This window comes from Oncorhynchus keta, unplaced genomic scaffold (genome assembly GCF_023373465.1).
Source record: "Oncorhynchus keta strain PuntledgeMale-10-30-2019 unplaced genomic scaffold, Oket_V2 Un_scaffold_8424_pilon_pilon, whole genome shotgun sequence".
Taxonomy (NCBI): Eukaryota; Metazoa; Chordata; class Actinopteri; order Salmoniformes; family Salmonidae; genus Oncorhynchus; species Oncorhynchus keta.
Window position 1 is genome coordinate 162,238 of NW_026291005.1, and position 25,999 is coordinate 188,236.

At 48.4% G+C, this 25,999-nt stretch overlaps 1 protein-coding gene and 1 long non-coding RNA gene across 13 annotated transcripts in view; one reads left to right on the forward strand and one right to left on the reverse strand.

The window, feature by feature from the left end:
• The window catches only part of ythdc1 (YTH N6-methyladenosine RNA binding protein C1), an 89,403-nt gene extending 65,757 nt beyond the window's left edge, over positions 1 to 23,646 (forward strand). Inside the window, exons 12-15 of one of the 12 annotated variants that reach the window (XM_052517553.1) lie at positions 2,434 to 2,476; positions 5,800 to 5,865; positions 23,139 to 23,297; positions 23,416 to 23,646. In XM_052517553.1, the coding sequence (XP_052373513.1) occupies positions 2,434 to 2,476; positions 5,800 to 5,865; positions 23,139 to 23,297; positions 23,416 to 23,631 (484 nt within the window). In that variant the 3' untranslated portion in view covers positions 23,632 to 23,646. Of the gene's footprint in view, positions 1 to 2,433; positions 2,477 to 5,799; positions 5,866 to 8,219; positions 8,379 to 8,499; positions 9,442 to 20,160; positions 20,204 to 22,217; positions 22,284 to 23,138; positions 23,298 to 23,415 lie in introns of those variants that run through there. The other 11 variants (XM_052517555.1, XM_052517552.1, XM_052517545.1 and 8 more) reach the window with 11 other exon arrangements.
• LOC127929585 (uncharacterized) lies at positions 5,816 to 8,208 on the reverse strand. Its single transcript, XR_008135283.1, has 3 exons — positions 7,581 to 8,208; positions 7,140 to 7,286; positions 5,816 to 5,959 (listed from the first exon to the last, which is right to left on the reverse strand). It is a non-coding gene; the product is annotated as an uncharacterized LOC127929585 (long non-coding RNA).
• Positions 23,647 to 25,999: the final 2,353 nt, after the last annotated feature.

Sequence of the window (25,999 nt, forward strand, 5' to 3'; positions counted from 1 at the left end):
TCCTCTGGTTACTCCTCTGGTTGCTCCGGCGGCTCCTCTAGTTGCTCCGGCGGCTCCTCTGGTTACTCCGGCCGCTCCTCTGGTTACTCCGGCGGCTCCTCTGGTTACTCCGGCGGCTCCTCTGGTTGCTCCGGCGGCTCCTCTGGTTGCTCCGGCGGCTCCTCTGGTTGCTCCGGCGGCTCCTCTGGTTGCTCCGGCGGCTCCTCTGGTTGCTCCGGCGGCTCCTCTGGTTGCTCCGGCGGCTCCTCTGCTTGCTCCGGCGGCTCCTCTGGCTGCTCCGGCGGCTCCTCTGGTTACTCCGGCGGCTCCTCTGGTTACTCCGGCGGCTCCTCTAGTCACTCCGGCGGCTCCTCTGGTTGCTCCGGCTCCTCTAGTTGCTCCGGCGGCTCCTCTAGTTGCTCCGGCGGCTCCTCTAATTACTCCTCTGGTTGCTCCGGCGGCTCCTCTGGTTGCTCCGGCGGCTCCTCTGGTTGCTCCGGCGGCTCCTCTAGTTACTCCGGCTCCTCTGGTTACTCCGGCTCCTCTGGTTGCTCCGGCGGCTCCTCTGGTTGCTCCGGCGGCTCCTCTGGTTGCTCCGGCGGCTCCTCTGGTTGCTCCGGCGGCTCCTCTGGTTGCTCCGGCGGCTCCTCTGGTTACTCCGGCGGCTCCTCTGGTTACTCCGGCGGCTCCTCTGGTTGCTCCGGCGGCTCCTCTAGTTACTCCGGCTCCTCTGGTTACTCCGGCTCCTCTGGTTGCTCCGGCGGCTCCTCTGGTTGCTCCGGCGGCTCCTCTGGTTGCTCCGGCGGCTCCTCTAGTTACTCCGGCTCCTCTAGTTGCTCCGGCGGCTCCTCTGGTTACTCCGGCGGCTCCTCTAGTTGCTCCGGCGGCTCCTCTATATACCGGAGTAACCTACCCAGCATGATTTTACAATGGAAAGCGGCCTCCATTCGCTTTTCCAGTGCATACGGATGACATGTTTCCCACCCCGCCTATTTGATAATGGGCCTTTTTTCTCTAAATCCAAACAAATTTGACATATTAGTGAAGACTAGATTAAATTGAGTATCGTTTGATGGGTGAAAAGGTGATCACTTGAAACACAAGCAGTTTTTTTTTTTTTTTTGCGACTTTTTCAAATAGCAGATTTAGTTGAATCCTGCAGCCCATTTATGTTTTGATTTCTAAGACTTTCTGAGGTTTTGTATCGTTCAAAACTAAAGTTGCCAAATAACTCTAAATCTGGTGTATAGGACCCGTTTCAAATGATCATTTTGACGCTCAACATAGCCACTTCATATGCGCACACATACTATAAAATAATGTAACGGGGACTTATGAGCATTTCAGCTAAATGAATTCGCCGACAACCTATGGCACGGAGCATAGCCAGATAACAGACTATTTTTTTTTCTTAAAATGATAACTTTTCTTTAAACCTGCCTAAAATAATGGATTTATTGTGATGTATAATAAATTGACATTTTTTAAATGTAGATTTTTCAGAGATTCTGCATCAGTGGCTGGTATGTGAGGAAGCCAGGAGATGCTACATGTGTTGGTTAATTAACGGTCAATTACTGTGAGACCGGCAGTCATTTGCATGACAATAACCATCTGACAAAATGTAATGACCGCCCTGGCCCTCCCCCTCTCCACCAACCCTTCCCTGGCCCTCCCTCTCTCCACCACCCCTTCCCTGGCCCTCCCCCTCTCCACCAACCCTTCCCTGGCCCTCCCCCTCTCCACCAACCCTTCCCTGGCCCTCCTCTCTCCACCACCCCCTCCCATGGCCCTCCCCCCTCTCCACCAACCCTTCCCTGGCCCTCCCCCTCTCCACCATCCCTTCCCTGGCCCTCCCCCTCTCCACCAACCCTTCCCTAGCCCTCCCCTCTCCACCAACACTTCCCTAGCCCTCCCCTCTCCACCAACCCTTCCCTGGCTCTCCCCTCTCCACCAACCCTTCCCTAGCCCTCCCCTCTCCACCAACCCTTCCCTGGCCTTCCCCCTCCACCACCCCCTTCCCCTGGCCCCCCCCTCTCCACCACCCCTTTCCCCGGCCCTCCCCCTCCACCAACCCTTCCCAGCCCTCCCCTCTCCACAACCCTTCCCCGGCCCTCCCCCTTTCCACCAACCCTTCCCCGGCCCTCCCTTTCCACCAACCCTTCCCCGCCCTCTCCACCAACCCTTCCCCGGCCCTCTCCACCAACCCTTCCCCGGCCCTCTCCACCAACCCTTCCCCGGCCCTCTCCACCAACCCTTCCCTGGCCCTCCCCTCTCCACCAACCCTTCCCCGGCCCTCCCCTCTCCACCAACCCTTCCCCGGCCCTCTCCACCAACCCTTCCCCGGCCCTCTCCACCAACCCTTCCCCGACCCCTCTCCACCAACCCTTCCCCGGCCCTCTCCACCAACCCTTCCCTCCCCAGACATTAACCAGTAGTAACTTCATTTCCCAGGCGCTTCCCAACGGGAGTAAGAAGAGATGTGTTTCTCAATGGGGTGAGTTCAGTAAATATACACTACATCACCAAAGGTATGTGAACACCTACTGTCCTACATTCCAAAATCATTAATATGGACTTGGTCCTCCCTTTTAGTCCCATAACAGCCTCTACTCTTCTGGGAAGGCTTTCCACTAGATGTTGGAACATTGCTGCTATAACAGCCTCCACTCTTCTGGGAAGGCTTTCCACTAGATGATGGAACATTGCTGCTATAACAGCCTCCACTCTTCTGGGAAGGCTTTCCACTAGATGATGGAACATTACCGCTATAACAGCCCCCACTCTTCTGGGAAGGCTTTCCACTAGATGTTGGAACATTGCTGCTATAACAGCCTCTACTCTTCTGGGAAGGCTTTCCACTAGATGATGGAACATTGCTGCTATAACAGCCTCCACTCTTCTGGGAAGGCTTTCCACTAGATGATGGAACATTGCTGCTATAACAGCCTCCACTCTTCTGGGAAGGCTTTCCACTAGATGTTGGAACATTGCTGCTATAACAGCCTCCACTCTTCTGGGAAGGCTTTCCACTAGATGTTGGAACATTGCTGCTATAACAGCCTCTACTCTTCTGGGAAGGCTTTCCACTAGATGTTGGAACATTGCTGCTATAACAGCCTCCACTCTTCTGGGAAGGCTTTCCACTAGATGTTGGAACATTGCTGCTATAACAGCCTCCACTCTTCTGGGAAGGCTTTCCACTAGATGTTGGAACATTGCTGCTATAACAGCCTCTACTCTTCTGGGAAGGCTTTCCACTAGATGTTGGAACATTGCTGCTATAACAGCCTCTACTCTTCTGGGAAGGCTTTCCACTAGATGTTGGAACATTGCTGCTATAACAGCCTCCACTCTTCTGGGAAGGCTTTCCACTAGATGTTGGAACATTGCTGCTATAACAGCCTCCACTCTTCTGGGAAGGCTTTCCACTAGATGATGGAACATTGCTGCTATAACAGCCTCCACTCTTCTGGGAAGGCTTTCCACTAGATGATGGAACATTGCTGCTATAACAGCCTCCACTCTTCTGGGAAGGCTTTCCACTAGATGTTGGAACATTGCTGCTATAACAGCCTCTACTCTTCTGGGAAGGCTTTCCACTAGATGTTGGAACATTGCTGCTATAACAGCCTCCACTCTTCTGGGAAGGCTTTCCACTAGATGTTGGAACATTGCTGCTATAACAGCCTCCACTCTTCTGGGAAGGCTTTCCACTAGATGTTGGAACATTGCTGCTATAACAGCCTCTACTCTTCTGGGAAGGCTTTCCACTAGATGTTGGAACATTGCTGCTATAACAGCCTCCACTCTTCTGGGAAGGCTTTCCACTAGATGTTGGAACATTGCTGCTATAACAGCCTCTACTCTTCTGGGAAGGCTTTCCACTAGATGTTGGAACATTGCTGCTATAACAGCCTCTACTCTTCTGGGAAGGCTTTCCACTAGATGTTGGAACATTGCTGCTATAACAGCCTCTACTCTTCTGGGAAGGCTTTCCACTAGATGTTGGAACATTGCTGCTATAACAGCCTCTACTCTTCTGGGAAGGCTTTCCACTAGATGATGGAACATTGCTGCTATAACAGCCTCCACTCTTCTGGGAAGGCTTTCCACTAGATGATGGAACATTGCTGCTATAACAGCCTCCACTCTTCTGGGAAGGCTTTCCACTAGATGTTGGAACATTGCTGCTATAACAGCCTCTACTCTTCTGGGAAGGCTTTCCACTAGATGATGGAACATTGATGCTATAACAGCCTCCACTCTTCTGGGAAGGCTTTCCACTAGATGTTGGAACATTGCTGCTATAACAGCCTCCACTCTTCTGGGAAGGATTTCCACTAGATGTTGGAACGTTGCTGCTATAACAGCCTCCACTCTTCTGGGAAGGCTTTCCACTAGATGATGGAACATTGCTGCTATAACAGCCTCCACTCTTCTGGGAAGGCTTTCCACTAGATGTTGGAACATTGCTGCTATAACAGCCTCCACTCTTCTGGGAAGGCTTTCCACTAGATGTTGGAACATTGCTGCTATAACAGCCTCCACTTTTCTGGGAAGGCTTTCCACTAGATGATGGAATGCTGCTATAACAGCCTCCACTCTTCTGGGAAGGCTTTCTACTAGATGTTGGAACATTGCTGCTATAACAGCCCCCACTCTTCTGGGAAGGCTTTCCACTAGATGTTGGAACATTGCTGCTATAACAGCCTCCACTCTTCTGGGAAGGCTTTCCACTAGATGATGGAACATTGCTGCTATAACAGCCTCTACTCTTCTGGGAAGGCTTTCCACTAGATGTTGGAATGCTGCTGCTGGTACTTTCTTCCATTCAGCCACGAGCATAAGGAAGGTCCGGTGCTGATGTTGGGCGATTAGGCCGGGCTCACAGTCAGCGTTCCAATTCATCGCAAAGGTTGAGGTCAGGGCTCTGTGCAGACCAGTCAAGTTCTTCCACACCGCTCGACAAACCATTTCTGGTTTGTGCACGGGGGAATTGTCATGCTGAAACAGGAAAGCACCTTCCCCGAACTATTGCCACAAAGTTGGGAGCACAGAATCGTCTAGAATGTCATTGTATACTGTAGTGTTAAGATTTCCTTCACTGGAACTAAGAGGCCGAGCCCAAACCATGAAAAACAGCCCCAGACTATTATTCCTCATCCACCAAACTTTACAGTTGGCACTATTCATAGGGGCAGGTAGCGTTCTCCTGGCATCCGCCAAACCCAGATTCATCTGTCGGACTGCCAGATGGTGAAGCTTGAAACATCACTCCAGAGAATGAGTTTCCACTGCTCCAGAGTCCAATGGTGGTGAGCTTTACACCACTGATCTTAGGCTTGTGTGCGGCTGCTGGGCCATGGAAACCCATTTCAATCAAGCTCCTGATGAACAGCTCCCGACGGTCTCGTTCTGTGAGCTTGTGTGGTCTACCACTTCGCGGCACAGCCGTTGTTGCTCCTAGATGTTTCCACTTCACAATAACAACACTTACAGTTGACCGGGGCAGCTCCAGCAGGGCAGAAATCTGACAAACTAACTTGTTGGAAAGGTGGCATCATAAGGCAGTGCCTCGTTGAAAGTCACTGAGCTTTTCCGTAAGGCCGTTCTACGGCCGATGTTTGTCTATGGAGATTGCATGGCATGCTCGATTGTATTCACCTGTAATCAACGGGGGGTAGCTGAAATAGCTGAATCCACTAATTTGAAGGGGTGTCCACATACTTTTGTGTGTGTCTATATAGTCATTGACATTAACACACAGTTCATTTGATTCACTCCTATTGATATTATCATGTGTTTTGTTATCCCCAGTCCTACAACGATTACATGAGAGAGTTCCACCACACCATTGGGCCTCCTCCTCCTTGGCAAGGAATGGTATGTTCTAGAAGTTTGGTTCATAGAGCTATAGAGTGCTCTAAGTCATATGGTTTAATATAGACAGAAGACTAAAAAGGCCTATTAATGCTACCTGAGAAATACCTGTCTGGTCGAAACACGTTGTATGTAGTAAGTTACACTGACCTGAGAAATACCTGTCTGGTCGAAACACGTTGTAGTAAGTTACACTGACCTGAGAAATACCTGTCTGGTCGAAACGCATTGTAGTAAGTTACACTGACCTGAGAAATACCTGTCTGGTCGAAACACGTTGTAGTAAGTTATACTGACCTGAGAAATACCTGTCTGGTCGAAACACGTTGTAGTAAGTTACACTGACCTGAGAAATACCTGTCTGGTCGAAACACGTTGTAGTAAGTTACACTGACCTGAGAAATACCTGTCTGGTCGAAACACGTTGTAGTAAGTTACACTGACCTGAGAAATACCTGTCTGGTCGAACCACGTTGTAGTAAGTTACACTGACCTGAGAAATACCTGTCTGGTCGAAACACGTTGTAGTAAGTTACACTGACCTGAGAAATACCTGTCTGGTCGAACCACGTTGTAGTAAGTTACACTGACCTGAGAAATACCTGTCTGGTCGAAACACGTTGTAGTAAGTTACACTGACCTGAGAAATACCTGTCTGGTCGAACCACGTTGTAGTAAGTTACACTGACCTGAGAAATACCTGTCTGGTCGAACCACGTTGTAGTAAGTTACACTGACCTGAGAAATACCTGTCTGGTCGAAACACGTTGTAGTAAGTTACACTGACCTGAGAAATACCTGTCTGGTCGAAACGCGTTGTAGTAAGTTATACTGACCTGAGAAATACCTGTCTGGTCGAACCGCGTTGTAGTAAGTTACACTGACCTGAGAAATACCTGTCTGGTCGAACCACGTTGTAGTAAGTTACACTGACCTGAGAAATACCTGTCTGGTCGAACCACGTTGTAGTAAGTTACACTGACCTGAGAAATACCTGTCTGGTCGAAACACGTTGTAGTAAGTTACACTGACCTGAGAAATACCTGTCTGGTCGAAACGCGTTGTAGTAAGTTACACTGACCTGAGAAATACCTGTCTGGTCGAACCGCGTTGTAGTAAGTTACACTGACCTGAGAAATACCTGTCTGGTCGAACCACGTTGTAGTAAGTTACACTGACCTGAGAAATACCTGTCTGGTCGAACCACGTTGTAGTAAGTTACACTGACCTGAGAAATACCTGTCTGGTCGAACCACGTTGTAGTAAGTTACACTGACCTGAGAAATACCTGTCTGGTCGAAACGCGTTGTAGTAAGTTACACTGACCTGAGAAATACCTGTCTGGTCGAAACACGTTGTAGTAAGTTACACTGACCTGAGAAATACCTGTCTGGTCGAAACGCGTTGTAGTAAGTTACACTGACCTGAGAAATACCTGTCTGGTCGAACCACGTTGTAGTAAGTTACACTGACCTGAGAAATACCTGTCTGGTCGAAACACGTTGTAGTAAGTTACACTGACCTGAGAAATACCTGTCTGGTCGAAACACGTTGTAGTAAGTTACACTGACCTGAGAAATACCTGTCTGGTCGAAACACGTTGTAGTAAGTTACACTGACCTGAGAAATACCTGTCTGGTCGAAACACGTTGTAGTAAGTTACACTGACCTGAGAAATACCTGTCTGGTCGAAACACGTTGTAGTAATTTACACTGACCTGAGAAATACCTGTCTGGTCGAAACGCGTTGTAGTAAGTTACACTGACCTGAGAAATACCTGTCTGGTCGAAACGCGTTGTAGTAATTTACACTGACCTGAGAAATACCTGTCTGGTCGAAACGCGTTGTAGTAAGTTACACTGACCTGAGAAATACCTGTCTGGTCGAACCACGTTGTAGTAAGTTACACTGACCTGAGAAATACCTGTCTGGTCGAAACGCGTTGTAGTAAGTTACACTGACCTGAGAAATACCTGTCTGGTCGAAACGCGTTGTAGTAAGTTACACTGACCTGAGAAATACCTGTCTGGTCGAAACACGTTGTAGTAAATCACCTAATAAGTTACACTAATCTGCTCCTGTCTGTATAATAGTCAATATTTTGGGTGAATCTCTGAAGTTTCTCATCATAGTCTCTGTTAATGGCTCATCTCTTCAGAAGACTTTATCTAATATTTGTTTGTTAAATTTACGTGCAACTCATTTTACGTACATGGCTCTTCAATTGTTGTATAACGTAGTTACGTGGCAAGTACATTGTTTTTGTTTTTAATTGATCCTACCTGCCATTTTTAAGAGGTTTTCTTGCCTCTGACTTCATTCATAGTGTCATTTTAAAAACCCATCTCCCCTGTAGGCACCGTACCCTGGGATGGAGCAGCCACCTCACCACCCGTTCTACCAGCACCATCCTCCTCCTCCCCAGGCACATCCCCCGTACACTGGGCACCACCCTGTACCACACGACGCCCGCTTCAGGGAGAAGAGAGTCGGACGTTCCTTCAGCTCTACCCTGGTACAGCTCCTTTCTGTCCTGGTTTAAATGTGTAGTGCACTACAAATGGAATAGTGAGTCATTTGGGACGTAGTATAGCCTGAACACCACCATCTCTCTCTCTCTCTCTCTCCCTCTGCAGCATGACTACGACATGCGGGTGGATGACTTCCTGAGACGGACCCAGGCCGTGGTGACAGGTCGCCGCAGCCGCCCCAGAGAACGAGACCGGCAGAGGGAGCGAGAACGGCCCCGGGACGCCCGCCGGGACCGCGACAGAGACCGTGGACGCGAACGTGACCGAGAGAGAGACCGGATCAGAGACCGGGAGAAGGAGAGGGGGCGCTACAGGAGATAATCAGGGACTAAATCAAATCAAATAAGAAGTCCTGTGGTCGTTTCTCTGACCTCGTCATTTGTTTTTCTTCCATTTTGTTTTATTTTATTTTTTTAAGAATCTGAACTGTTCTGAGTGATTGTTCTGTTTTACATCGTGCTGTGAAGTCGCCTCATGTCTATCATGCATGCAGTGTAACTGAACTAACTGGGGGTCCGTCCACCCCAAAAATACACATTTTTAGTTAATCTTATTTTGGAGGAGACGCTGTTAAGATCATTTGGAGCTGGTTTTCGTCTCTTCTTCCTGTCCCCGACTTTCAGTGTTGAATGCCAGTCTTTTGCGTGTTTTTTTTTTTTAGGAAGGGACTGATCCACTTGTCACATTTTGTCTTTGTGCTGTTCATACTTGTACATGGTTCAAGTGAAGATCTCTACTGACATGGGTATAATTGTACTGAATCTGACTGGCAGTGTTGTTGCGAGTCCCTTTTTTTGCCTTTAAAAAAAAAAAAAAAAAATGTCAAGCCATTTTTTTTTTTTTTTTTCTAGTGTTTTGACCTGGAAGCAAAAAGCAATATTGTTGTTATGATCGATCCCGTTTCCTTTCGGGAAGTTTAAACCAATCAGTGTAAAGTTTAGAGAACCTGCAAGGTTTTTGTCGGGGACGGGGAATAAGGTATCGCTTTTGTCTTGGATGACTGTTTTGTACAAAAAAACAACAAATTAAATACTATTGAGTGTTTTACTACTGTCGTCAGTTTGAGTAAAATATGTTTTGTATTGATTCACTTTACATTAAACAAGGTTTTACCTTTCTGACTTTCTGCTGGTTTGCAGAGGAAATATTAATCGTAAGATCAACAATGGCAATACACATCAGTCAGATTTAAATGTTTGGGAAAAATAGTGACATTTTAGGCCTTATGTTTGGGCTCCTGAGTGGCGCAGCGGTCCCAAGGCACTGCCTCTCAGTGCATCACTACAGACCCTGGTTCAGCGGTCACGGCACTGCCTCTCAGTGCATCACTACAGACCCTGGTTCAGCGGTCTACGGCACTGCCTCTCAGTGCATCACTACAGACCCTGGTTCAGCGGTCTAAGACACTGCATCAGTGTTAGAGGAGTCACTACAGACTCAGAACATCTAGTGGAAAACCTTCCCAGAAGAGTGGAGGCTGTTATAGCAGCAATGTTCCAACATCTAGTGGAAAGCCTTCCCAGAAGAGTGGAGGCTGTTATAGCAGCAATGTTCCAACATCTAGTGGAAAGCCTTCCCAGAAGAGTGGAGGCTGTTATAGCAGCAATGTTCCATCATCTAGTGGAAAGCCTTCCCAGAAGAGTGGAGGCTGTTATAGCAGCAATGTTCCAACATCTAGTGGAAAGCCTTCCCAGAAGAGTGGAGGCTGTTATAGCAGCAATGTTCCAGCATCTAGTGGAAAGCCTTCCCAGAAGAGTGGAGGCTGTTATAGCAGCAATGTTCCAACATCTAGTGGAAAGCCTTCCCAGAAGAGTGGAGGCTGTTATAGCAGCAATGTTCCAACATCTAGGGAAAGCCTTCCCAGAAGAGTGGAGGCTGTTATAGCAGCAATGTTCCAACATCTAGTGGAAAGGCTTCCCAGAAGGCAGCAAAGGGAGGGACCAACTCCATATTAATGGCCATTTTAACATTTTGGACAGGTAACTAGTAACAGATTGCATTAAGAAGGTAACCTACCCAACCCCTGTTTGCAAATGAATCCTTAGGGGAGAAAATTAGCTTAATTATCTATATATTTTATACTAGTTATCATAGAAAGAATAATTAAATCTATTTTAGATATGTAATTAATTTATATGGTTTTTTCAAGCCTAAATGGTCAACAATATTTTTGTGTGTGTGTACTCTTCATTTATTGGACTGTACATAATTGCCTTTGCATTCTGTCGCAGTGAAAATGGGGTCCATTCTACTCAGGAGCTAGTGGGGTCCATTCTACTCAGGAGCTAGTGGGGTCCATTCTACTCAGGAGCTAGTGGGGTCTATTCTACTCAGGAGCTAGTGGGGACCATTCTACTCAGGAGCTAGTGGGGTCCACTCTACTCAGGAGCTAGTGGGGTCCACTCTACTCAGGAGCTAGAGGGGTCCACTCTACTCAGGAGCTAGTGGGGTCCACTATACTCAGGAGCTAGTGGGGTCCACTCAGGAGCTAGAGGGGTCCACTCTACTCAGGAGCTAGTGGGGTCCACTCTACTCAGGAGCTAGTGGGTTCTATTCTACTCAGGAGCTAGTGGGGTCCACTCTACTCAGGAGCTAGTGGGGTCCACTCAGGAGCTAGTGGGGTCCACTCAGGAGCTAGTGGGGTCCACTCAGGAGCTAGTGGGGTCCACTCAGGAGCTAGTGGGGTCCATTCTACTCAGGAGCTAGTGGGGTCCACTCTACTCAGGAGCTAGTGGGGTCCACTCAGGAGCTAGTGGGGTCCACTCAGGAGCTAGTGGGGTCCACTCTACCTCAGGAGCTAGAGGGTCCACTCTACTCAGGAGCTAGTGGGGTCCACTATACTCAGGAGCTAGAGGGGTCCACTCTACTCAGGAGCTAGTGGGGTCCACTCTACTCAGGAGCTAGTGGGTTCTATTCTACTCAGGAGCTAGTGGGGTCCACTCTACTCAGGAGCTAGTGGGGTCCACTCAGGAGCTAGTGGGGTCCACTCTACTCAGGAGCTAGTGGGGTCCACTCTACTCAGGAGCTAGTGGGGTCCACTCAGGAGCTAGAGGGGTCCATTCTACTCAGGAGCTAGTGGGGTCCACTCTACTCAGGAGCTAGTGGGGTCCACTCAGGAGCTAGTGGGTTCTATTCTACTCAGGAGCTAGTGGGGTCCACTCTACTCAGGAGCTAGTGGGGTCCACTCAGGAGCTAGTGGGTTCTATTCTACTCAGGAGCTAGTGGGTTCTATTCTACTCAGGAGCTAGTGGGTTCTATTCTACTCAGGAGCTAGTGGGGTCCACTCTACTCAGGAGCTAGTGGGGTCCACTCAGGAGCTAGAGGGGTCCACTCTACTCAGGAGCTAGTGGGGTCCACTCTACTCAGGAGCTAGTGGGGTCCACTCTACTCAGGAGCTAGTGGGGTCCACTCTACTCAGGAGCTAGTGGGGTCCACTCTACTCAGGAGCTAGTGGGGTCCACTCAGGAGCTAGAGGGGTCCATTCTACTCAGGAGCTAGTGGGGTCCACTCTACTCAGGAGCTAGTGGGGTCCACTCTACTCAGGAGCTAGTGGGGTCCACTCAGGAGCTAGTGGGGTCCACTCAGGAGCTAGTGGGGTCCACTCAGGAGCTACTGGGGTCCACTCAGGAGCTAGAGGGGTCCACTCAGGAGCCAGTGGGGTCTATTCTACTCAGGAGCTAGTGGGGTCCACTCTACTCAGGAGCTAGTGTGGTCCACTCAGGAGGTAGTGGGGTCCACTCAGGAGCTAGAGGGGTCCATTCTACTCAGGAGCTAGTGGGATCCACTCTACTCAGGAGCTAGTGGGGTCCACTCAGGAGCTCGTGGAGTCTATTCTACTCAGGAGCTAGTGGGGTCCACTCTACTCAGGAGCTAGTGGGGTCCACTCTACTCAGGAGCTAGTGGGGTCCATTCTACTCAGGAGCTAGTGGGGTCCATTCTACTCAGGAGCTAGTGGGGTCTATTCTACTCAGGAGCTAGTGGGGTCCACTCTACTCAGGAGCTAGTGGGGTCCACTCAGGAGGTAGTGGGGTCCACTCCAGGAGCTAGAGGGGTCCATTCTACTCAGGAGCTAGTGGGATCCACTCTACTCAGGAGCTAGTGGGGTCCACTCAGGAGCTCGTGGAGTCTATTCTACTCAGGAGCTAGTGGGGTCCACTCTACTCAGGAGCTAGTGGGGTCCATTCTACTCAGGAGCTAGTGGGGTCCATTCTACTCAGGAGCTAGTGGGGTCTATTCTACTCAGGAGCTAGTGGGGTCCACTCTACTCAGGAGCTAGTGGGGTCCATTCTACTCAGGAGCTAGTGGGGTCCATTCTACTCAGGAGCTAGTGGGTTCTATTCTACTCAGGAGCTAGTGGGGTCCATTCTACTCAGGAGCTAGTGGGGTCCATTCTACTCAGGAGCTAGTGGGGTCCATTCTACTCAGGAGCTAATGGGGTCCATTCTACTCAGGAGCTAATGGGGTCCATTCTACTCAGGAGCTAATGGGGTCCATTCTACTCAGGAGCTAGTGGGGTCTATTCTACTCAGGAGCTAGTGGGGTCTATTCTACTCAGGAGCTAGTGGGGTCTATTCTACTCAGGAGCTAGTTTGGTCCATTCTACTCAGGAGCTAGTGGGGTCCATTCTACTCAGGAGCTAGTGGGGTCCATTCTACTCAGGAGCTAGTGGGGTCCATTCTACTCAGGAGCTAGTGGGGTCCACTCAGGAGCTAGTGGGGTCCACTCAGGAGCTAGTGGGGTCCACTCAGGAGCTAGTGGGGTCCACTCAGGAGCTAGTGGGGTCCACCAGGAGCTAGTGGGGTCTATTCTACTCAGGAGCTAGTGGGGTCTATTCTACTCAGGAGCTAGTGGGGTCCACTCTACTCAGGAGCTAGTGGGGTCCACTCAGGAGGTAGTGGGGTCCACTCAGGAGCTAGAGGGGTCCATTCTACTCAGGAGCTAGTGGGATCCACTCTACTCAGGAGCTAGTGGGGTCCACTCAGGAGCTCGTGGAGTCCACTCTACTCAGGAGCTAGTGGGGTCCATTCTACTCAGGAGCTAGTGGGGTCCATTCTACTCAGGAGCTAGTGGGGTCTATTCTACTCAGGAGCTAGTGGGGTCCACTCTACTCAGGAGCTAGTGGGGTCCATTCTACTCAGGAGCTAGTGGGTTCTATTCTACTCAGGAGCTAGTGGGGTCCATTCTACTCAGGAGCTAGTGGGGTCCATTCTACTCAGGAGCTAGTGGGGTCCATTCTACTCAGGAGCTAGTGGGGTCTATTCTACTCAGGAGCTAATGGGGTCCATTCTACTCAGGAGCTAATGGGGTCCATTCTACTCAGGAGCTAATGGGGTCCATTCTACTCAGGAGCTAGTGGGGTCTATTCTACTCAGGAGCTAGTGGGGTCTATTCTACTCAGGAGCTAGTTTGGTCCATTCTACTCAGGAGCTAGTTTGGTCCATTCTACTCAGGAGCTAGTGGGGTCCATTCTACTCAGGAGCTAGTGGGGTCCATTCTACTCAGGAGCTAGTGGGGTCCATTCTACTCAGGAGCTAGTGGGGTCCACTCAGGAGCTAGTGGGGTCCACTCAGGAGCTAGTGGGGTCCATTCTACTCAGGAGCTAGTGGGGTCCACTCAGGAGCTAGTGGGGTCCACTCAGGAGCTAGTGGGGTCCACTCAGGAGCTAGTGGGGTCCACTCAGGAGCTAGTGGGGTCTATTCTACTCAGGAGCTAGTGGGGTCTATTCTACTCAGGAGCTAGTGGGGTCTATTCTACTCAGGAGCTAGTGGGGTCTATTCTACTCAGGAGCTAGTGGGGTCCACTCTACTCAGGAGCTAGTGGGGTCCACTCTACTCAGGAGCTAGTGGGGTCCACTCTACTCAGGAGCTAGTGGGGTCTATTCTACTCAGGAGCTAGTGGGGTCCACTCAGGAGCTAGTGGGGTCCACTCAGGAGCAGTGGGGTCCACTCAGGAGCTAGTGGGGTCCACTCAGGAGCTAGTGGGGTCCACTCAGGAGCTAGTGGGGTCCACTCAGAGCTAGTGGGGCTATTCTACTCAGGGAGCTAGTGGGGTCTATTCTACTCAGGAGCTAGTGGGGTCCACTCTACTCAGGAGCTAGTGGGGTCCACTCAGGAGCTAGTGGGGTCCACTCAGGAGCTAGTGGGGTCCACTCAGGAGCTAGTGGGGTCCACCCAGGAGCTAGTGGGGTCCACTCAGGAGCTAGTGGGGTCTATTCTACTCAGGAGCTAGTGGGGTCCACTCTACTCAGGAGCTAGTGGGGTCCACTCAGGAGCTAGTGGGGTCTATTCTACTCAGGAGCTAGTGGGGTCCACCAGGGAGCTAGTGGGGTCCACTCAGGAGCTAGTGGGGTCCACTCAGGAGCTAGTGGGGTCCACTCAGGAGCTAGTGGGTCTCATTCTACTCAGGAGCTAGTGGGGTCTATTCTACTCAGGAGCTAGTGGGGTCCACTCAGGAGCTAGTGGGGTCCACTCAGAGCTAGTGGGGTCCACTCAGGAGCTAGTGGGGTCTATTCTACTCAGGAGCTAGTGGGGTCCACTCAGGAGCTAGTGGGGTCCATTCTACTCAGGAGCTAGTGGGGTCCATTCTACTCAGGAGCTAGTGGGGTCCACTCTACTCAGGAGCCAGTGGAGTCCACTCTACTCAGGAGCTAGTGGGGTCCACTCTACTCAGGAGCTAGTGGGGTCCACTCTACTCAGGAGCTAGTGGGGTCCATTCTACTCAGGAGCTAGTGGGGTCCATTCTACTCAGGAGCTAGTGGGGTCCATTCTACTCAGGAGCTAGTGGGGTCCATTCTACTCAGGAGCTAGTGGGGTCCATTCTACCAGGAGCTAGTGGGGTCCACTCAGGAGCTAGTGGGGTCCACTCTACTCAGGAGCTAGTGGGGTCCATTCTACTCAGGAGCTAGTGGGGTCCATTCTACTCAGGAGCTAGTGGGGTCCATTCTACTCAGGAGCTAGTGGGGTCCATTCTACTCAGGAGCTAGTGGGGTCCATTCTACTCAGGAGCTAGTGGGGTCCATTCTACTCAGGAGCTAGTGGGGTCCACTTCTACTCAGGAGCTAGTGGGGTCCACTCTACTCAGGAGCTAGTGGGGTCCATTCTACTCAGGAGATAGTGGGGTCCATTCTACTCAGGAGCTAGTGGGGTCCATTCTACTCAGGAGCTAGTGGGGTCCATTCTACTCAGGAGCTAGTGGGGTCCATTCTACTCAGGAGCTAGTGGGGTCCACTCTACTCAGGAGCTAGTGGGGTCCACTCTACTCAGGAGCTAGTGGGGTCCATTCTACTCAGGAGATAGTGGGGTCCATTCTACTCAGGAGCTAGTGGGGTCCACTCTACTCAAGACATGGTGGGTCCACTGTACTCAAGATAAGGAGCTATTCTACTTTCCAAATCTACAGTTTACACACCAAGGAGAGTCACTGCTCATCTTGCAACCCATCTTGTCCAATCAGTTAGTCTCCCCAAAATATACATTGGACATATATATATATATATATTGCACCATACACTATGTTCTGTACTTTTGTGTCACAGTGAAAGGGGGGTTGATTCTCGTCTGGAACACTTTTAGTTTCCAAATCCACCGAGTTTACACCCAGAGGACCGTCTCTTCTCAGTGTGCGGCCCTTAAAAGTGACAAATCATCTCAAATACAATATTTCTTTCATATTGACATACAGTGCCTTGAGGAAAGTGTTCCGTCATGAGGAATGGGGGTGGTCCTTTCAGAAAGAAGTGGTGGGTGATTAAAAAAAGTTCTTATTGTTTTACTGCCGAAAAGCCGAGACCAGAAAAGTCTGATCCGCAGCCTCAGCCTTTTAAAAACCAGTGGCAGTTGGTGATTGTTCTCTAAAGCAGTCTTCTGAGAGGGAAATATCAATACACTTTTTCACTATGGCATCCAATACTATGTTTTACATGAGTTATCAGAGATTAAATTACTTAGTGGAAAGAAGTTAAAATGTAAAGCTTGAATGATGCAGCAGACTGATGAAATTAAGAAATATGCTTGATAATGAAATAATATAATAATATATGCCATTTAGCAGACGCTTTATCCAAAGCGACTTACAGTCATGTGTGCATACATTCTACGTATGGGTGGTCCCGGGAATCGAACCCACTACCCTGGCGTTACAAGCGCCATGCTCTACCAACTGAGCTACAGAAGGACTCTTAACAAAAATATGAACTCGACATGCAACAAGTTCAACAATTGTCCTGAGTTACAGTTCATATAAGGAAATCAGTCAATTGAAATAAATTCATTAGGCCCTTATCTATGGATTTCACATGACTGGGTTGGGGGCGCAGCCATGGGTGGGCCTGGTTCCCCAGTGGGTGGGCCTATGCCCTCCCAGGCCAGCCAATCAGAATGAGGTTTTCCCCCCCCAAAAAGGGCTTTATTACAGACAGGAATACACAGTTTCATCAGCTGTCCGGGAGGCTGGTGTCGGACTATCAGGGAGGCTGGTGTCGGGACTATCAGGGAGGCTGGTGTCGGGACTATCAGGAGGCTGGTGTCGGACTATCCCGCAGGTTGTGGAGGTCCTGGGCTCGCGTGGTTACACGTGGTTTGTGGTTATGAGGCCCGGTTAGGCGTACTTCTCTAAAACAACATTGTAGGCGGCTTATGGTAGAGAAATGAACATTAAATTCTCTGGAAACAACTCTGGTGAACATTCCTGCAGTCAGCATGCCAATTGCACGCTCCTCAAAACATGAGACATCTGTGGCATTGGGTTGTGTGACAAAACTGCACATTTTATTGTCTCCAGCACAAGGTGCACCTGTGTAATGATCATGCTGTTTAATCAGCTTCTTGATCTGCCACACCTGTCAGGTTGATGGAGAAATGCTCACGAACAGATGTAAACTAATTTGAGAGAAGTGAGCTTGGAAAATGTCTGGGATCTTTTATTTCATCTCATGAATCATGGGACCAACACTTTACATGTCACGTTTAGATTTTTGTTCACAATATATTTAAATATAAATGTGTTATTTATTTCATATAGTGGTGGGCACTATATAGATAATTCTATATGATATTGATATTGTTTGATATCGATATGATCAAGGCGTATTGTGCTATTGCTTTATTCTTCCGGTTGACGTACACTATTCTGTAATAAAGCACACATGACTGTATCTGCAGGCACAGAGCCCTCTCACCTTCTAACAGGCTGCTTAGCATACGATAAAACACATGACTGTATCTGCAAGCACAGAGCCCTCTCACCTTCTAACAGGCTGCTTAGCATACGATAAAACACATGACTGTATCTGCAGGCACAGAGCCCTCTCACAGACCTTCTAACAGGCTGCTTAGCATACGATAAAACACATGACTGTATCTGCAGGCACAGAGCCCTCTCACAGACCTTCTAACAGGCTGCTTAGCATACGATAAAACACATGACTGTATCTGCAGGCAAAGAGCCCTCTCACAGACCTTCTAACAGGCTGCTTAGCATACGATAAAACACATGACTGTATCTGCAGGCACAGAGCCCTCTCACAGACCTTCTAACAGGCTGCTTAGCATACAATAAAACACATGACTGTATTTCCAGGCACAGAGCCCTCTCACAGACCTTCTAACAGGCTGCTTAGCATACGATAAAACACATGACTGTATCTGCAGGCACAGAGCCCTCTCACAGACCTTCTAACAGGCTGCTTAGCATACGATAAAACACATGACTGTATCTGCAGGCACAGAGCCCTCTCACAGACCTTCTAACAGGCTGCTTAGCATACGATAAAACACATGACTGTATCTGCAGGCACAGAGCCCTCTCACAGACCTTCTAACAGGCTGCTTAGCATACGATAAAACACATGACTGTATCTGCAGGCACAGAGCCCTCTCACAGACCTTCTAACAGGCTGCTTAGCATACGATAAAACACATGACTGTATCTGCAGGCACAGAGCCCTCTCACAGACCTTCTAACAGGCTGCTTAGCATACGGTAAAACACATGACTGTATCTGCATGCACAGAGCCCTCTCACAGACCTTCTAACAGGCTGCTTAGCATATACGATAAACAAACAGTAAAACAGGCTGCTTAGCATACGATAAAACACATGACTGTATCTGCAGGCACAGAGCCCTCTCACAGACCTTCTAACAGGCTGCTTAGCATACGATAAAACACATGACTGTATCTGCAGGCACAGAGCCCTCTCACAGACCTTCTAACAGGCTGCTTAGCATACGATAAAACACATGACTGTATCTGCAGGCACAGAGCCCTCTCACAGACCTTCTAACAGGCTGCTTAGCATACGATAAAACACATGACTGTATCTGCAGGCCCAGAGCCCTCTCACAGACCTTCTAACAGGCTGCTTAGCATACGATAAAACACATGACTGTATCTGCAGGCACAGAGCCCTCTCACAGACCTTCTAACAGGCTGCTTAGCATACGGTAAAACACATGACTGTATCTGCATGCACAGAGCCCTCTCACAGACCTTCTAACAGGCTGCTTAGCATATACGATAAACAAACAGTAAAACAGGCTGCTTAGCATACGATAAAACACATGACTGTATCTGCAGGCACAGAGCCCTCTCACAGACCTTCTAACAGGCTGCTTAGCATACGATAAAACACATGACTGTATCTGCAGGCACAGAGCCCTCTCACAGACCTTCTAACAGGCTGCTTAGCATACGATAAAACACATGACTGTATCTGCAGGCACAGAGCCCTCTCACAGACCTTCTAACAGGCTGCTTAGCATACGATAAAACACATGACTGTATCTGCAGGCACAGAGCCCTCTCACAGACCTAACAGGCTGCTTAGCATACGATAAACACATGACTGTATCTGCAGGCACAGAGCCCTCTCACAGACCTTCTAACAGGCTGCTTAGCATACGATAAAACACATGACTGTATCTGCAGGCACAGAGCCCTCTCACAGACCTTCTAACAGGCTGCTTAGCATACGATAAAACACATGACTGTATCTGCAGGCACAGAGCCCTCTCACAGACCTTCTAACAGGCTGCTTAGCATACGATAAAACACATGACTGTATCTGCAGGCACAGAGCCCTCTCACAGACCTTCTAACAGGCTGCTTAGCATACGATAAAACACATGACTGTATCTGCAGGCACAGAGCCCTCTCACAGACCTTCTAACAGGCTGCTTAGCATACGATAAAACACATGACTGTATCTGCATGCACAGAGCCCTCTCACAGACCTTCTAACAGGCTGCTTAGCATACGGTAAACAAACAAACAGTAAAACAGGCTGCTTAGCATATACGATAAACAAACAGTAAAACAGGCTGCTTAGCATATACGATAAACAAACAGTAAAACAGGCTGCTTAGCATATACGATAAACAAACAGTAAAACAGGCTGCTTAGCATATACGATAAACAAACAGTAAAACAGGCTGCTTAGCATATACGATAAACAAACAGTAAAACAGGCTGCTTAGCATATACGATAAACAAACAGTAAAACAGGCTGCTTAGCATACGGTAAACAAAACAAACAGTAAAACAGGCTGCTTAGCATATACGATAAACAAACAAACAGTAAAACAGGCTGCTTAGCATACGGTAAACAAACAAACAGTAAAACAGGCTGCTTAGCATACGGTAAACAAACAAACAGTAAAACAGGCTGCTTAGCAGCCCTCCCCTCTCCACCAACCCTTCCCCGGACCTCCCCCTCTCCACCAACCCTTCCCCTCCCCAGACATTAACCAGTAGTAACTTCATTTCCCCAGGCGCTTCCCAACGGGAGTAAGAAGAGATGTGTTTCTCAATGGGGTGAGTTCAGTAAATATACACTACATCACCAAAGGTATGTGAACACCTACTGTCCTACATTCCAAAATCATGGCCATTAATATGGACTTGGTCCTCCCTTTTAGTCCCATAACAGCCTTCTGGGAAGGCTTTCCACTAGATGATGGAACATTGCTGCTATAACAGCCTCTACTCTTCTGGGAAGGCTTTCCACTAGATGTTGGAACATTGCTGCTATAACAGCCTCTACTCTTCTGGGAAGGCTTTCCACTAGATGTTGGAACATTGCTGCTATAACAGCCTCCACTCTTCTGGGAAGGCTTTCCACTAGATGTTGGAACATTGCTGCTATAACAGCCTCTACTCTTCTGGGAAGGCTTTCTACTAGATGTTGGAGCATTGCTGCTATAACAGCCTCCACTCTTCTGGGAAGGCTTTCCACTAGATGTTGGAACATTGCTGCTATAACAGCCTCCACTCTTCTGGAAGGCTTTCCACTAGATGTTGGAACATTGCTGCTATAACAGCCTCTACTCTTCTGGGAAGGCTTTCCACTAGATGTTGGAACATTGCTGCTATAACAGCCTCTACTCTTCTGGGAAGGCTTTCCACTAGATGATGGAACATTGCTGCTATAACAGCCTCACTCTTCTGGGAAGGCTTTCCACTAGATGTTGTAACATTGCTGCTATAACAGCCTCCACTCTTCTGGGAAGGCTTTCCACTAGATGTTGGAACATTGCTGCTATAACAGCCTCCACTCTTCTGGGAAGGATTTCCACTAGATGTTGGAACGTTGCTGCTATAACAGCCTCCACTCTTCTGGGAAGGCGTTCCACTAGATGTTGGAACATTGCTGCTATAACAGCCTCCACTCTTCTGGGAAGGCTTTCCACTAGATGATGGAATGCTGCTATAACAGCCTCCACTCTTCTGGGAAGGCTTTCCACTAGATGTTGGAACATTGCTGCTATAACAGCCTCCACTTTTCTGGGAAGGCTTTCCACTAGATGATGGAATGCTGCTGGTACTTTCTTCCATTCAGCCACGAGCATAAGGAAGGTCCGGTGCTGATGTTGGGCGATTAGGCCGGGCTCACAGTCAGCGTTCCAATTCATCGCAAAGGTTGAGGTCAGGGCTCTGTGCAGACCAGTCAAGTTCTTCCACACCGCTCGACAAACCATTTCTGGTTTGTGCACGGGGGAATTGTCATGCTGAAACAGGAAAGCACCTTCCCCGAACTATTGCCACAAAGTTGGGAGCACAGAATCGTCTAGAATGTCATTGTATACTGTAGTGTTAAGATTTCCCTTCACTGGAACTAAGAGGCCGAGCCCAAACCATGAAAAACAGCCCCAGACTATTATTCCTCATCCACCAAACTTTACAGTTGGCACTATTCATAGGGGCAGGTAGCGTTCTCCTGGCATCCGCCAAACCCAGATTCATCTGTCGGACTGCCAGATGGTGAAGCTTGAAACATCACTCCAGATAATGAGTTTCCACTGCTCCAGAGTCCAATAGTGGTGAGCTTTACACCACTGATCTTAGGCTTGTGTGCGGCTGCTGGGCCATGGAAACCCATTTCAATCAAGCTCCTGATGAACAGCTCCCGACAGTCTCGTTCTGTGAGCTTGTGTGGTCTACCACTTCGAGGCACAGCCGTTGTTGCTCCTAGATGTTTCCACTTCACAATAACAACACTTACAGTTGACCGGGGCAGCTCCAGCAGGGCAGAAATCTGACAAACTAACTTGTTGGAAAGGTGGCATCCTAAGGCAGTGCCTCGTTGAAAGTCACTGAGCTTTTCCGTAAGGCCGTTCTACTGCCAATGTTTGTCTATGGAGATTGCATGGCAGTATGCTCGATTGTATTCACCTGTCAGCAACAGAGGGGGGGGTGGCTGAAATAGCTGAATCCACAAATTTGAAGGGGTGTCCACATACTTTGTGTGTGTCTATATAGTCATTGATATTAACACACAGTTCATTTGATTCACTCCTATTGATATTATCATGTGTTTTGTTATCCCCAGTCCTACAACGATTACATGAGAGAGTTCCACCACACCATTGGGCCTCCTCCTCCTTGGCAAGGAATGGTATGTTCTAGAAGTTTGGTTCATAGAGCTATAGAGTGCTCTAAGTCATATGGTTTAATATAGACAGAAGACTAAAAAGGCCTATTAATGCTACCTGAGAAATACCTGTCTGGTCGAAACGCGTTGTAGTAAGTTACACTGACCTGAGAAATACCTGTCTGGTCGAAACACGTTGTAGTAAGTTACACTGACCTGAGAAATACCTGTCTGGTCGAAACGCGTTGTAGTAAGTTACACTGACCTGAGAAATACCTGTCTGGTCGAAACGCGTTGTAGTAAGTTACACTGACCTGAGAAATACCTGTCTGGTCGAAACGCGTTGTAGTAAGTTACACTGACCTGAGAAATACCTGTCTGGTCGAAACGCGTTGTAGTAAGTTACACTGACCTGAGAAATACCTGTCTGGTCGAACCACGTTGTAGTAAGTTACACTGACCTGAGAAATACCTGTCTGGTCGAAACGCGTTGTAGTAAGTTACACTGACCTGAGAAATACCTGTCTGGTCGAAACGCGTTGTTAAGTTACACTGACCTGAGAAAATCACCTGTAGTAAATCATATGTTACACTGACCTGCTCCTGTCTGTATAATAGTCAATATTTTGGGTGAATCTCTGAAGTTTCTCATCATAGTCTCTGTTAATGGCTCATCTCTTCAGAAGACTTTATCTAATATTTGTTTGTTAAATTTACGTGCAACTCATTTTACGTACATGGCTCTTCAATTGTTGTATAACGTCGTTACGTGGCAAGTACATTGTTTTTGTTTTAATTGATCCTACCTGCCATTTTTAAGAGGTTTTCTTGCCTCTGACTTCATTCATAGTGTCATTTTAAAAACCCATCTCCCGGTAGGCACCGTACCCTGGGATGGAGCAGCCACCTCACCACCCGTTCTACCAGCACCATCCTCCTCCTCCCCAGGCACATCCCCCGTACACTGGGCACCACCCTGTACCACACGACGCCCGCTTCAGGGAGAAGAGAGTCGGACGTTCCTTCAGCTCTACCCTGGTACAGCTCCTTTCTGTCCTGGTTTAAATGTGTAGTGCACTACAAATGGAATAGTGAGTCATTTGGGACGTAGTATAGCCTGAACACCACCATCTCTCTCTCTCTCTCTCTCCCTCAGCATGACTACGACATGCGGGTGGATGACTTCCTGAGACGGACCCAGGCCGTGGTGACAGGTCGCCGCAGCCGCCCCAGAGAACGAGACCGGCAGAGGAGCGAGAACGGCCCCGGGACGCCCGCCGGGACCGCGACAGAGACCGTGGACGCGAACGTGACCGAGAGAGAGACCGGATCAGAGACCGGGAGAAGGAGAGGGGGCGCTACAGGGAGATAATCAGGGACTAAATCAAATCAAATAAGAAGTCCTGTGGTCGTTTCTCTGACCTTGTCATTTGTTTTTCTTCCATTTTGTTTTATTTTTTTTTTTTTAAGAATCTGAACTGTTCTGAGTGATTGTTCTGTTTTACATCGTGCTGTGAAGTCGCCTCATGTCTATCATGCATGCAGTGTAACTGAACTAACTGGGGGGTCCGTCCACCCCAAAAATACACATTTTTAGTTAATCTTATTTTGGAGGAGACGCGGTTAAGATCATTTGGAGCTGGTTTTCGTCTCTTCTTCCTGTCCCCGACTTTCAGTGTTGAATGCCAGTCTTTTGCGTGTATTTTTTTTTTTAGGAAGGGACTGATCCACTTGTCACATTTTGTCTTTGTGCTGTTCATACTTGTACATCGTTCAAGTGAAGATCTCTACTGACATGGGTATAATTGTACTGAATCTGACTGGCAGTGTTGTTGCGAGTCCCTTTTTTTGCCTTTAAAAAAAAAAAAAAAAAAAAATGTCAAGCCATTTTTTTTTTTTTTTCCTAGTGTTTTGACCTGGAAGCAAAAAGCAATATTGTTGTTATGATCGATCCCGTTTCCTTTCGGGAAGTTTAAACCAATCAGTGTAAAGTTTAGAGAACCTGCAAGGTTTTTGTCGGGGACGGGGGAATAAGGTATCGCTTTTGTCTTGGATGACTGTTTTGTACAAAAAAACAACAAATTAAATACTATTGAGTGTTTTACTACTGTCGTCAGTTTGAGTAAAAGATGTTTTGTATTGATTCACTTTACATTAAACAAGGTTTTACCTTTCTGACTTTCTGCTGGTTTGCAGAGGAAATATTAATCGTAAGATCAACAATGGCAATACACATCAGTCAGATTTAAATGTTTGGGAAAACTAGTGACATTTTAGGCCTTATGTTTGGGCTCCTGAGTGGCGCAGCGGTCTAAGGCACTGTCTCTCAGTGCATCACTACAGACCCTGGTTCAGCGGTCTAAGGCACTGCCTCTCAGTGCATCACTACAGACCCTGGTTCAGCGGTCTAAGGCACTGTCTCTCAGTGCATCACTACAGACCCTGGTTCAGCGGTTCTAAGGCACTGCCTCTCAGTGCATCACGACAGACCCTGGTTCAGCGGTCTAAGGCCCTGCCTCTCAGTGCATCACTACAGACCCTGGTTCAGCGGTCTAAGGCACTGCCTCTCAGTGCATCACTACAGACCCTGGTTCAGCGGTCTAAGACACTGCCTCTCAGTGCATCACTACAGACCCTGGTTCAGCGGTCTAAGGCAGACCCTGGTTCAGCGGTCTACAGAAGGCTAAGGCACTGCCTCTCAGTGCATCACTACTAAGGCACTGCCTCTCAGTGCATCACTACAGACCCTTGTTCAGCGGTCTAAGGCACTGCCTCTCAGTGCATCACGACAGACCCTGGTTCAGCGGTCTAAGGCCCTGCCTCTCAGTGCATCACTACAGACCCTGGTTCAGCGGTCTAAGGCACTGCCTCTCAGTGCATCACTACAGACCCTGGTTCAGCGGTCTAAGGCCCTGCCTCTCAGTGCATCACTACAGACCCTGGTTCAGCGGTCTAAGACACTGCATCAGTGTTAGAGGAGTCACTACAGACTCAGAACATCTAGTGGAAAACCTTCCCAGAAGAGTGGAGGCTGTTATAGCAGCAATGTTCCAACATCTAGTGGAAAACCTTCCCAGAAGAGTGGAGGCTGTTATAGCAGCAATGTTCCAACATCTAGTGGAAAACCTTCCCAGAAGAGTGGAGGCTGTTATAGCAGCAATGTTCCAACATCTAGTGGAAAGCCTTCCCAGAAGAGTGGAGGCTGTTATAACAGCAATGTTCCAACATCTAGTGGAAAGCCTTCCCAGAAGAGTGGAGGCTGTTATAGCAGCAATGTTCCTACATCTAGTGGAAAGTCTTCCCAGAAGAGTGGAGGCTGTTATAGCAGCAATGTTCCAACATCTAGTGGAAAGCCTTCCCAGAAGAGTGGAGGCTGTTATAGCAGCAATGTTCCAACATCTAGTGGAAAGTCTTCCCAGAAGGCAGCAAAGGGAGGGACCAACTCCATATTAATGGCCATTTTAACATTTTGGACAGGTAACTAGTAACAGATTGCATTAAGAAGGTAACCTACCCAACCCCTGTTTGCAAATGAATCCTTAGGGGAGAAAATTAGCTTAATTATCTATATATTTTATACTAGTTATCATACAAAGAATAATTACATCTATTTTAGATATGTAAGTTATGTTTTTTTTTTCAAGCCTAAATGGTCAACAATATTTTTGTGTGTGTGTACTCTTCATTTATTGGACTGTACATAATTGCCTTTGCATTCTGTCGCAGTGAAAATGGGGTCC